We start from the raw sequence: 12,805 nt of genomic DNA, 5'->3' as shown, positions 1-12,805 counted from the left end.
GCTCGTCTCTCACACTAACAGTCCACGTGGGCCAGGCCGAACTCATAGTTAGTGCCCATAGTCTGAAAACAGAGAGAGAAAGAAAGAAAGAAAAACAAAAAACATGCTGTGAGAAAGTATTTTAATATAGTAGTGTTTATTGCTGCAATATTTAATATTGTAAAATTTCATGCTATCGGTATACATTACTTATAAAGTTTTAAATAGTCTCTGGTGTTAAGTGGATCTTATAGATAAGGTAATAGAATTAGCCAGAATATTGCTAGTTATGAGAAATCCCAACTGTAACGAGGCCAATGAAAATTGATACAAAACAATGTTCGGCTCGTAACACTGTGATAAATTATGGAAATATAAAACGGGTTCAAACTCAAATCTACTATAACAATAAATTGATACATTAGAGTAAGATGTTTCGCAAATAGAAATATTATAATCTCAAAAATTTTAATATACACTCAAACCTCCGTGTTTCGAACTTAATTCGTTCCTAAAAGTTGTTCGAAAACCAAACAAATTTTCCCATAAGAAACAATATAAAATGGATTAACCCGTTGTTTCTGGAATCTTCCTCTCTTTCTCTTTAATTGGTATATTCTTTAAAACTTAGACAGTACTTTTATGTATTTGATATCTATTAGTGGCTGTTTTTATTCTAAAATGATTTTTAAAAGCGGCTAATAAAATATATTTAAATCAATCTATTTTTCTGTTATCTAAATATTTTTATCTAAGTAAATTAATACTGATATTTGTCAAAATAATACTTTGACATAACAATGAATTATTATTCTCGAAAAGAATTTTCGAAAAATCCAGCAACGAGTTGCTTAACTTTCCTGGCAACATTTGGTGCCCAGCGCCGTAACTAGCCTTTTATGCGCCCGGTGCAAGCTTCTGTAACTATGCCCCAAAACTTGATCCAGGTCATTTCTACGCCCCCCGGGTCTGCGCCCTGTGCCTGGGCACCGCTGGCACCGCCCTAGTTACGGCACTGTTGGTGCCGCCCTCTGTTATAATATTTTATATTTTTAACTATTATAAAATGGCAAAAAGCTTAATTTTGAGGCTAGTGAGGGGTTTAGAAACAATTGTAAGTGATAGTAACGAGTAAAATCGTCATAAAGTCCGACCCTACTGGAGATATGACACAACTCCCTTTATCTCTTCATTTTCTCAACCTTTAATCACCAAACTTTAATAGCATCAATCCCCCTCATAAACAAACCTCTCTGAAAAATTTTAGAAATTTTCGGAGTTATTAAGCTTCAAATAGGATTCCTCCGTCACACACACTAACATCCATACATACAGAAATTACCCCCAAATTTTTTGCATTTCTCGACGTTTGGAGGTGACCTGAGTCCAAAAATGTAAAAATCCGGGAGGTTGCATTTTGACCGATCGCCATACTTTCCTTCTGTTATATATACCGGCAACAGCCGGGAAAGTAAAAAGATTACATGTTCTTATATAAACTTTTATCAATATAGCTAGTAAGGTACCACTTTGATTACATCGTATATAAGAAATTCTTTTAAGAAATATTTCAAAATATCATTTATATTTTATTGATAAATAAATTCCCTTTTCTCTCTAAATTTATAAAATTCCAAATTCTTTTCTTTTGAACCGTGAATTTCTTTAACTTTATTATAGAATTTTTAGTAATATAAGTTTCACCATCGATATGAAAACAATTGAGATACTTAATAATATAATCAATCCGAGTTTAGTCCAACAGTTTGTCTAGTTTTATAACATCATTTTGCCATAATTTCGAAGAAGTTTAATATTAGAGTTATGGAATAAAGGACTGCTGAAATCCGATTCGTATTACTGTTACAAAACCATAAAATATTGAAACAAATTTCGGATGGCCTTCTGATCTGTCTCTCCTCTGATCTTCCTCTCGGTCTCTTCCTCCAACTTGAGACAAAAATACTAAATTGCATTAGCTTAATTATTAAATAGGTTAATAATCCATAGACGTCTCGCAGGGGTCTCAAAATTCTTAAGTTGTGACTCCGTATTATTAATCAACTCCAATAAATTATGTGAAAAATACCATTAAAAAGAGTTTCTAGGGTGGCCAATCAGTTTGCATGTAGGGCCTTCTGGTACTCTAAATACTAGGAGGCACTATGCACAAACTGATTGACTATCTTATTAGTTACGAAGTATTATTAATTATATACAGAATTTTGAATCAGGCACAAATAGAAAAATAGTAATGGAAGCATTTCGTACGAGTCCTTCCGGGAAGAGCCACTCCTTACAGATCGTGTTGGATTATCTTATCAATCCATCCTTAATTAGAAAATCTATCTAATAGAATAATTTATTTTTTAAATATTTGCATATTTAGTATTTGAAACTTCAAATTTTCATATTTTCAGTAAATATAATGAATAATAATTACATTGATTAGTTTCAGCTAAAGCAGGAACTATAAATCATTCTGAATGTGGTAACGTCATAGATTTATGAGGTGTGAGAAAAAGATGAGATGAGAGACGGACCAATCACAAATGTGAGTTCACCCCTCTTGGAAAACCATCATAATGTGTGAATAAAGTCAATAAAAGTATATTTTTTTACCAATTTTCGAAAAAATTAATTTATTCACACACAAAACAATAAATTTTAGGGTCTTGTGTGTCATGGACTCGGGTTAAATGGTCCTGTTGACTCTCCTCTATCGAGTCTATAGGCATATTCTCATTAGGCTGCAATTTGAAAAAATTGCAGACCCATAGATTCCCACTGTCGTCCGTCTGTCTGTTTTTCCTTAATCTTGAGAACAAAGTTCGGTAGATAAAGTTGAGACCAAAGGTAGAAAGATTAGGGGTTGCAGGCCTTGACTAACTACATACGAACTTCCGCTATAGATCGGAAGTCATTTATTCTAATTCAAAAGTTTTCCTCCGAAAGGAGTTAGATAGAAAATCGGCACGACTCCACTGCTAACAGGAAAAGTATGATGTACAAATTATGTATGCTGTACAAAAAGTATAATGTTCAAATTAACTAAATTAAAAATATGATTAAAAATTGCAGCCCATTATTGTGAAGATGTAACAATAAATACAGTATCTATTCGTTATTATTAACAATTATCAAGCACGATTGTTAATTATTGTTCGATTTAAATAGGCTATATAATTAATTATTGGTAAAAACTAAAGAATGGGGGTATATTTTAAAACTCTAGCTGAACACTTAAATTTAAAAAATGTCATCGAATTAGAAACAATCATTAAAATTAGTAATAGAATTTTGAAGACAGCCTGAAGTATTTATTATATACAACAGAATTATTTAAAATAATATATCTACTTTAAGGTTAAAAAATTTATTTATAAATTAATTTTTTGACGTAAAAGTAAACGCCTAGATTGGCCTAGAAATAAATTAGATACAAACCCTCTAGAAATTAATGATATAAAATAGTTTCTAAACAGAGTTATATTTTTAAAAGCAGTGAAAAATTTAAAGTTGCTATCTTAATTAGGAATTACATACTTAAAAATTGAATTTATCTAAAAGTGATGTGTCTACATATAAATATGAAAAGAAATAAAATAAAATACAGTATATATTTTATTTAATAATTCTACTTGTAATTTTTACTGATGGTTCTGACTTGATTCATACATAACGTAAAGAAACTACATTATATATATTTTTTATAGAAAGGCTACAATTATGTACTTCGTATTTAGTCTGGAAAATCTATTAAATTATGTAAACAATTACAAAGTTAAATATGGAACATATTCTTCCACACATAACACCAAAACGTAATGTCTTTTAATATGTTATTATATACATTTTGTATTGTATACGTCATTCTATATGTTGTGTTAATTATGTGTATTAGTCATTATCTATATTATTTTGTGTTTATTGTATATTATCGTTGGGTCGTGTGTGTATTCTATACAGTACCTCGAATTATGTGTATCGTCTTTATGTAAGTTACACTAACGATCTATTAATAAAGGATGCTCTATCCACTAGCACCATCTGCACGAAAAAATAAGAATTAAAATTATAATATAATTATATATAAAACGTAATTGACATGATTGCATAATTTATATATGAATTTTTTTGCATACGAAAATATGAAAAAAACATCATATAAATGAATTTATTGAATATAAGAATAAATAACCTCCAAAAATATTGTTTAAAAAGTTATTTTTGTGAGCGTTACTAAATACTCGTATCAAAAAATATCGTAAATTATTGTAATTTATTCGATTTTTTTAAGTATTAATAATTCAAACCATATTACGTCATTAAAAGGAATGATGTCACAAAGAGTTGCAGCGAATTATTAATAAGATCAAGGACGGGAACAGATCTTCCTGCAATTATGCTGACTTAAATCATTCAAGTTAATGTAGTGTGTGTTTGGTATGTACAATAACTAAACGGGATGCAATATATATGACGTTTTAATAAATATTCTTACAAACAAGTAATAACTTTTAAGAAAAGGCAAGTATTTTCTACTTTAAACATTCGTTTATAAATTATACAATGATTAAAGTTCTGATATCTTATCTTATTATATTTATTTATGTAGATAAATAATTAAATTTTAATGCACTTTACGTGTAGCATAGTTTCTCTATCTGGTTTTTCTGTACAAAAATATATATCTGCATAATCATTTCCATATCTATTTATTACTAAATCATTTTTAATATCTAAAAACAATAAAAAGCATGTGTGCAGATAACTAAAAATTACAAATAGTAATATAAATTATTTTATAATCGATATTTATATACTTTTGTATACGAACGAAGTTTGAGGTTAGCCTTTAAGATTTCAAATTTCCTGTATCATAAGAATATTTATGAATATAGAAAATAGAGTCTGTATTATAAAATATTGTACAGGAAGAAATTGAAGTCGTAATTTTGTCTCGAAAATCTCGTTCTTTACGGTTCAGAACGAAGTTTACGATGCAGATCTTATCACTGGTAGCTTGTTTAAGCAGAGTATAATAGGCTTAATAATAAGCAGTAATTTTCAAAATTTAATTAATTATACATACTGTGCTCTAGATTACATTTACTTTAATTTTAAACTGGAAGTGTACAAGCTTAATGTTTTTGCATATTTTTAGTTTAGTATATCCCACCACAGAACTATGTATCCACGTTGTACTGTACTTAATTCATACTATACTGAGAAATAGTTATGTAAACATATACAATGAAATATTTATCCAAATTTAAGGCTAAATTCTGGCTATTTAGTCTATTTAACTTAATCGGCTACCTACTTAAGGCTAAATATTTTTGTATACATTTTAATCATGCCTTCATTTTAAGGTTTGAAGTGTCCTGTATCGTAAGAGTAGTCGTTAATATAAACAGAATGTACTGTACATAGTAAACATATTTATCCTTAGTTTACATAGTAAGGCCGAATGTTTGCACAAGTTGATAAACATTTATAGCATTGCATTACAGATTTATATATTTAATCATGCAGTTTAAATGCGAATGAAAAGGTGAAAGTAATCAAAAGATAAAAATAATATTGATTATAATTTTTATTTTTCAAAGTAAGAGAAATATGGACACAATCTATATTATTTATATAATTATAAACTACGGGAGAACATTTTTATAGTACAAACAGATTGTTATTATGGAAGAACATTATTTTAACTGCTGAAAAAAAGCAATTTTTTTTCTTTTTTAAAGGACGATACAAAATTTGAATTCAATACAAGAGTTGATGTCATTTTCTTTTTTTCTTGTAGTTTATTTTTTAATACAGTAAACAACGAATGAAATATGTACAAAAAAAGAACGAGAAGTTCTTATATTAAAAAAAAGGAATGTGACGGAAATAAATAAGATATGTGTAGTATATAAACACATCCACTCGGACATGTAGTATCAATAAATTATGGAATGTTTAAAGCTTTTACATCAGAAGAAACTTAGACCGGAGGTGACGATGATATATCACAATCTTTCCTTTCTTTTAATCTCCGGTTTACAGAAGAATAAATTTGATGAGAATTTTTTTGTATATAGGAATTCATCTCGAATCACTACACTGTAAGAGTTCCAGATAAAGTTCGGATTGCAAGAATCTTAAATACGAGTCCTGTTCCATCAAAGCCTGAATTCTCCTTTGAGCCTGATCAAAAGAATGTCTATCGGGTGTAGCCAGACTATTCATAATGCTATTTCGTATCGTCAAGTCCAAGTTTACCTGTAGAAAACACGCTTTTATTAGACTTATTCCGTTAAAATCAAACTATTCTCTAGTATAAAAGTTATTGTAAAATATCCTTACCTCTTTAGGAGACTGTGACGCTACGAAATCATTATAAATTTTCCTAGCTTTAGACGATAACTTATTCGTTCTGGCTTTCTTAAAATCTTCGCATGCTAACCAAAATTCTATATTTTCCTCGCTGAATTCTCGAGACAAGAAAGCTCTGAACAACGCTTGGCCGTCTGTTAAAAAACAAGGAAAAAAATAGGTGAAAAAAGGGTGGAGGAAGAAGAACAAAGAGAAAGTTCGATAATCAATCTAACTTACATTTACTTGACATCAAATCTTGAAAAGAATCCGCCCATTTCTGAGCTTCCTCGGGAGAAGGCCTGACAGAATTTTGAATAGACGAATCGGTGTGACGTCGACGAAGAAAAGTCAAGCGGAGTTTCGTATCTTGCGATCTAAAAACGAGATTTAAAAAAAGTGTCGTTTAGACGACCACTCTACGCTTTCCACGGTTAATTAGCACTAAGTGCGATGGACTAAGAGTGACGCTTACAGTTTTTTCTTGTGTTTTTTCTCGTCTTCGTCTTTAATCCCGGTCGATGACGCGGAATCTGCTGATTTTGTCTTGGAAACCGGCTGTAAATAAAAAGAAAATAACAAATTAACATGGCACATAAGGATGCCGATAGGTTTAAAGGGTAATAATCGGTTTTAAAGTCTGGCAATTTCTCCACTCTGGTATTAAGAAAAAGAAAAGGAAAAAGATAAAAAAATGAGACCGCAAATGACGTAAGCGCGTCATTTATAGACCATATAAATATAGACCTTTTGCTTAAACCGCAAAACTAAATAAAAAAAAAAAAACACAAACCAAATTTACGATATAGAAAAGTAAGGAAGAACGCTGTCGTCGTACATCAAACGTTCGTTCGTCATTACCGACCTTCGTACGTTTCCGCCCCGAAATAGATTCGAAATTTACACAAGACACGGCCAACAAAGAGAGATACAATAGAAAGCATCCCAATGGAAATAGAAGACTTTTAGACGAATCCCCCGAGTACGTGGTGGTATTTCTGCAGCAAATTTCGAAAGGAAGGCAAAACGAGACGAACGTAGTAACGCAAACCGAAATACGTAATGGAAAGCAACTTACCACGATCAATACCTGCAGCATTTTGCCTAAGAAGTGTCCGATTAGATTCCAACGGTTAAGAGAAGTCGCGCTATCCTTCGCCACGTAAGCCACTTTTGCTAGATATCCCGCCGACGGGTGTTTAAACGCTACCTCCCGACTACTCGCACCTAGACTAAATAAATGTCGACTGTCCTACGTCATTCCTGGCTCGCGCCGCCAATGGTTTACCACTGCCGGTGACGTCACCGCCAATAGAGGTAGCGGATACGCGCGCCTCTTTCCTATTTTAAAAAAATTCGTATTCGATTTTCGTAAGTCCTTGTAAACGTCTGGCAACGACTACTTTAATGTAACTAACGATTCGGCTCTGGCTATTTTTTGGCGGCTTCGGATGCGTTTTATTGTACGGACGATGTGGATAATCGCTGGTTCTGAGCCATTTATTCCTTGTAAATCGGTCGATACCCCTTATTAAACGGAAAGGAAAAAAGTCCACCCGTCTTACCAAATCGGATTAATTACATAGGCGACGGTCGTTACTCGTTTAACAAAACAATTGGCTAAAATTCATTTTTTACTTATTACTTATTAATTTTTGCAGACCGTCGGCAGACGAGTAGGGTGATCGGGCATCGCCTTGCGTATCCTTATATAGATTTCCACAAATATCCTCTTGCTCGCTTCATTAAACTTAACGATGAGGCGAGAAATGGAGGGTTTTGGAACGGTATTCTTTTTAGTTTATTTTTGTACACGGGCACGTCTGCAAAAGTTACAAATTATGCGCGAAATTTAATTATCGATTTCTCAACTCGCCTTTTTTGCCTATGCGGTCGACACACTATACAAAATCCAACAACCGGTTGCTTAACTTTCCCGGCAACTATTATGATATTTTATTTAAAATATTTTGTATTCATAAAATGGAAAATAGCTTAATTTTGAGAGTAGGGGTGAGTTTTTTAAAAAAAATTGTAAATGCTAACATCCAGTAAAACTGTTACTGAACCCTAACCTACTGGAGATATGACACGACCCCTTTATTTTCCCATCTCTCGACCTTCAATCACCAAAACGCAATAGCATCGATCTAATTAAACAAACCTCCTTGCAAAATTTCAGAAATTTTCGACAAAACGCGCAGGAGTTATTAAGCTCCAAAGAGGGTGAACAAAATCGTGCCCCCCACACACACATACAGAAAAAAAAAAACCCGAATTTTATTGCATTTCTCTACGTTTCGAAGTGTCCCGAGTCGAAAAATTTAAATTTAAAAATCTTTGGGATCATTTTTTGACCGATGGCCATACTTTCCCTCTGTTATATATAATAACTTGGAACGTAAAATATGCATGGCCAATGACCTTTCGTTTACCAACCGGACGTTAGTACTTTACCACCAAGTTTCCCAAATTTGACGCTTCGTTTTTGTAAATGTCAGAACATATTTATTCTTTTTCCTTCGATTTTGTATTCGTAATTAATTAATTAATCTGTAATTATCATATCAGCGAGGTCGAAAATTATGCAACAAAATCATTAATGTTTGTTGTATAATCGGTATATTTATTATTTCAATCGATACACGTATAATTGATTAAAATAATTCTAATCGGTATTTACTTTAATTTGTAATTAATTATAACTAATTAAAGTATTTTGTGATATAAACATTTAAATACTCTACGTCATAGTTAACATTGTTCCGGCCAAAACGAAACCGCAATTTTAAATTCCAGTTACCATTCTGTGCCAAAACTTAATTTTTCTCTAGGGAGGCCCAATTTGGTTAAATGCGAATTAAATAAGAATTCCTTGGTAAAAACGCATCGATGAGCCCAAATTTAGTTTGAGGCGATTTATAACATTACTAAAATTAAAATGGATGAGTAAACGAAGGTGACGATGTACTAAACTTCGTGTCGAAATGCGTATGATTTACATTCGGTAAAACGTATTTCGAGATTTCGAGGACTGGCCCATAGTGAAAAAATGTCGGTCTGTAATTTTCTAACATTAGAATTGCCAAAAATTAGCACCAGAAGCGGAATTTTAATGCTTTTTACAGAGCCGCCATCATCATAAATTATTGCTTCCATTACTATCGTGAACAATGCGTTCTCATCTGGTTTTCTTCCTCCTTCTCTTCTTCTTTTTTTGATTTATAAGTCGCGGTCCTTAACTGGCTGCGCTCTCTACTTGTTTCTTCGTTAGCGAATATACTCTCGAGGCAAGTGTGGGTGAAAGCAGTCAAGGTTACGCACTTCGAAATAGCAAATGGTGAGTCAAAGTTGAACCGTAAGAGGTCACGTATGACGTGCGGGACGTGTAAACGAAACACTAACATATTGACTGATCGACTGCTTACAAACCTCTTTGTAATTCAAATCTGTTCCGAAAGGAACTAATAAATATTTATGCGCGTTATAAGCTACATTTTTAGAGCGTTTCCCGATGTAACCCATTAGAAAAGTCGTGTTAAGAAGCGATGAAAGATGGGCGAGGGGAGAGCGCGCGCACGTTTTAGCATGTGTTAAGCACGTGTGACCAGGGAATTAAGATAACACCTGCAGCATTATACCGTGCCTTAGCGATTAAACAATGACGAGAATTTAGGGACGATGTTTTACGGTCGAAGGAATCGACGCTGATATAAATCCCGGACGCTCTTATTACTACTGGCGTGACGTCACAATATTTTTACCGCAATTTAAAAGCTATCAGTCTACCAGAGATACGGGAAACACCCGCCGAGGGTTTAAAGCGCGGCCAACTAAAAATAACATCGACGTCACAGATCACGTGCCGGAAAGATTATAACGCGCGGAACAGTCGCGGTAGAAATTGGGTCAGCGGCTGTGACGTCGTGTGACGACATCAGAGAAGAGTCGATTAGTCGAAAGTGCAACGACCTATCGTTTATTATTAATAATTTTGCTTAAACTTATTACAGTTTATCCAACGTTTAACGATTAATTAGAGTAAACATCTCCGATTAATTTTTCCTATTTTTGTGCATTCTTCTATACGAAACTACTGTTGTGCCAGTTTGCAAATTAGTACGTTGGTAATTTTGCACTAAATCATAGCTAAATTACCTAGAAAGCACGAATTGTTAAAGTCCGTACCGCATTATAGCTCGCGCCCGTTCAGACATATATTGTACTACAGTACTGTGACGTCAGAAACCCGAATGGACGAAAGTCCGAGGCGCTGCGGTGGAAAGTGGGTCATCGGATGCTTAAAAAGTTCGATTTTGTTAGGTTCGAAATTTTTATAATCTACTTCCCGCACTACCAACTTCGATTGTTTATTACCGGGAAAGTAATGCAAGGAAAAATACGGAATTAACGTCAGAGTGACGTCACTCTCGTAGCCATAAATTGTTATCCGAAATCAAACGACCGAAAAAGTACTATAAAATTTTGAATAATTATAACTTGGCCAACTTTTCCTTATCGAAACAAATCATAAAAAAATTGCGAAAGGTATAAGATGGGTGGGTTAAAAGGTAGAGACACATAAGTTAAATACTAGTTGCAACTATTTTACGCGCATTGAGAGTTACAAAATGCATTATGCAATGGCCAAATCTGCCCTTAATCGAGCCGAGAAACGTTAATATTTCGTGTAGCGCGCTATTTCGCCTCTTTAACCTAATTCTTTTTATCCTTATCTCATTAAATTCAACTCTCCAAATTATAAATCACGATTATCAATCATTCTGTAAATCGTAATAAAGGTTACTTTACCAACAATCAGAAGCAGAAAAAAGGCGTCATTCACGATTTTGTATCAACAATCGACACCTATTTTCTACCTTATAATTTAATTCTATTCTTATACTCCAATGCTATTTATAACCGGAGATGAACATCGGTTTATTTTTAGATCAAGGATAATTATACTGTATATATACGTTTTTATAGACCTATATATGCGAATGATTTAGACAAGGCCAGTGGCTATTGTGTCGCTGAAACGTTTCGATCTTGGAAAAATAACAGTATATATTTAATGAAAAACGTGTCTCTTAAACACGTCAAAAACACGACGATGTAAGGTTACTATCATTATCGTGTACGCGGATTATGACGAATAACAGAAGCCTGGAAAGTAAATGCCAATTAAACTTACAATTAATCGTGTGCGTGCGCGTTAAATAGATGCGTTTTATTTAATTTTTTCCGCACTACGCGCCTTCTATGTCGAAATCCCAGATACTAGTTCGATGACCAACCGTATATACATTCTTCGGTTACCATAGTAACGTACGAGGAACCATACCTTGAGAAATTAAAATGGCCCAAGCAAACAAGAGAACCATCGATTGCTTTAAGCGACTATATAAGTAAATAAAAGAAAATCACGCAACCCGAGTAAAAATAAACTTTAAAAAAGAAATTCTTTTTTTAATCATCGAACCGATTTATCATAGTTTGTTTTAGAATAGAACAAACACCTGTTAAAATAATAAAAATAGAAATGCCAAGGAGGCTAGATAAATTTCGATGATTATAAGAGAAAGATTAAAGACGGATGAATTGCGTAAAAGACAAATTTGCTTTCGTGGCCTTACAACTATAGATCTGTATTGCGCTGTGTAAACCGAACGAGTGCCTCCGATAATTTCGGTCGAGATTATTATTAATATCAATCGATCATTTATCCCAAAGACGACGTTTCTCATGCGGCTAATTAAATATTGCTTAAGTAAATATTATCGATTTATTTAAAAAAATATCCAGCAATGAGTTGCTTAACTTTTCCGGTGACATTTGGTGCCGCCACCTGTTATGATATTTTATTAAAAAGAACTTTTTATATCTTTAATTATTATAAAATGGCAAAAAAAAACTTCATTTTGAGCGTAGGAATGGGTTTTACAAAAAATTCTAAATGCTAATAACCAGTAAAATCGTCATTAATAACACTACTCCCTTTATTTCCTATCCCCTGGACATTTAATCACCAAAATTCAATAGCATCGATCCCCCTAATATACAAATCTCTCTGAAAAATTTCAGAAAATTTCGACAAAAAGCACAGAAGTTATTGAAATTCAAAGAGGATGAACAAAATACGTGCCCTCCCACACACACTAATACGGAAAAAACCCCTGAATTCTTTTTGCATTTCTCGATGTCTCAAGATCTCGAGTCCAAAAATGTAAAAATCTGAAGGAGTCATTTTTTTGACCGATCGCCATACTCTCCTGTTTTCTATATAACAGCCAGGAAAGTATATATATATATATTAACGAAGCCTTTTCCGTTAGTCGATAACATCCTTATTTATCTAATATTTTGATAATAACGTAATTCTTTCGTCACCCGTATCGTAGGATGTAAAGTTCTTTGTTGCTAGAATTGAATGGTCACTTTAGAAAACGATTGCCGT

The 12,805-nt window shown here is 33.0% G+C and overlaps 1 protein-coding gene across 3 annotated transcripts in view; it reads right to left on the bottom strand.

The window, feature by feature from the left end:
* Positions 1–5,214: 5,214 nt before the first annotated feature.
* The window catches only part of LOC136978132 (uncharacterized), a 48,533-nt gene continuing 40,942 nt past the window's right edge, over positions 5,215–12,805 (bottom strand). For all 3 annotated transcript variants that reach the window (XM_067273789.1, XM_067273788.1, XM_067273790.1), the window contains 4 exons: positions 6,821–6,903; positions 6,586–6,722; positions 6,337–6,500; positions 5,215–6,252 (listed from right to left, as the gene is read on the bottom strand). In XM_067273789.1, coding sequence (XP_067129890.1) covers positions 6,076–6,252; positions 6,337–6,500; positions 6,586–6,722; positions 6,821–6,903 — 561 coding nt within the window. In that variant the 3' untranslated portion in view covers positions 5,215–6,075. The remainder of the gene's footprint in view (positions 6,253–6,336; positions 6,501–6,585; positions 6,723–6,820; positions 6,904–12,805) is intronic.

This window comes from Centruroides vittatus, unplaced genomic scaffold, assembly GCF_030686945.1.
Source record: "Centruroides vittatus isolate TY-2023 unplaced genomic scaffold, ASM3068694v2 contig_489, whole genome shotgun sequence".
NCBI lineage: Eukaryota > Metazoa > Arthropoda > Arachnida > Scorpiones > Buthidae > Centruroides > Centruroides vittatus.
The sequence above is the reverse complement of the archived record's forward strand: the minus strand, read 5'-3'. Positions and strand labels throughout refer to the sequence as shown.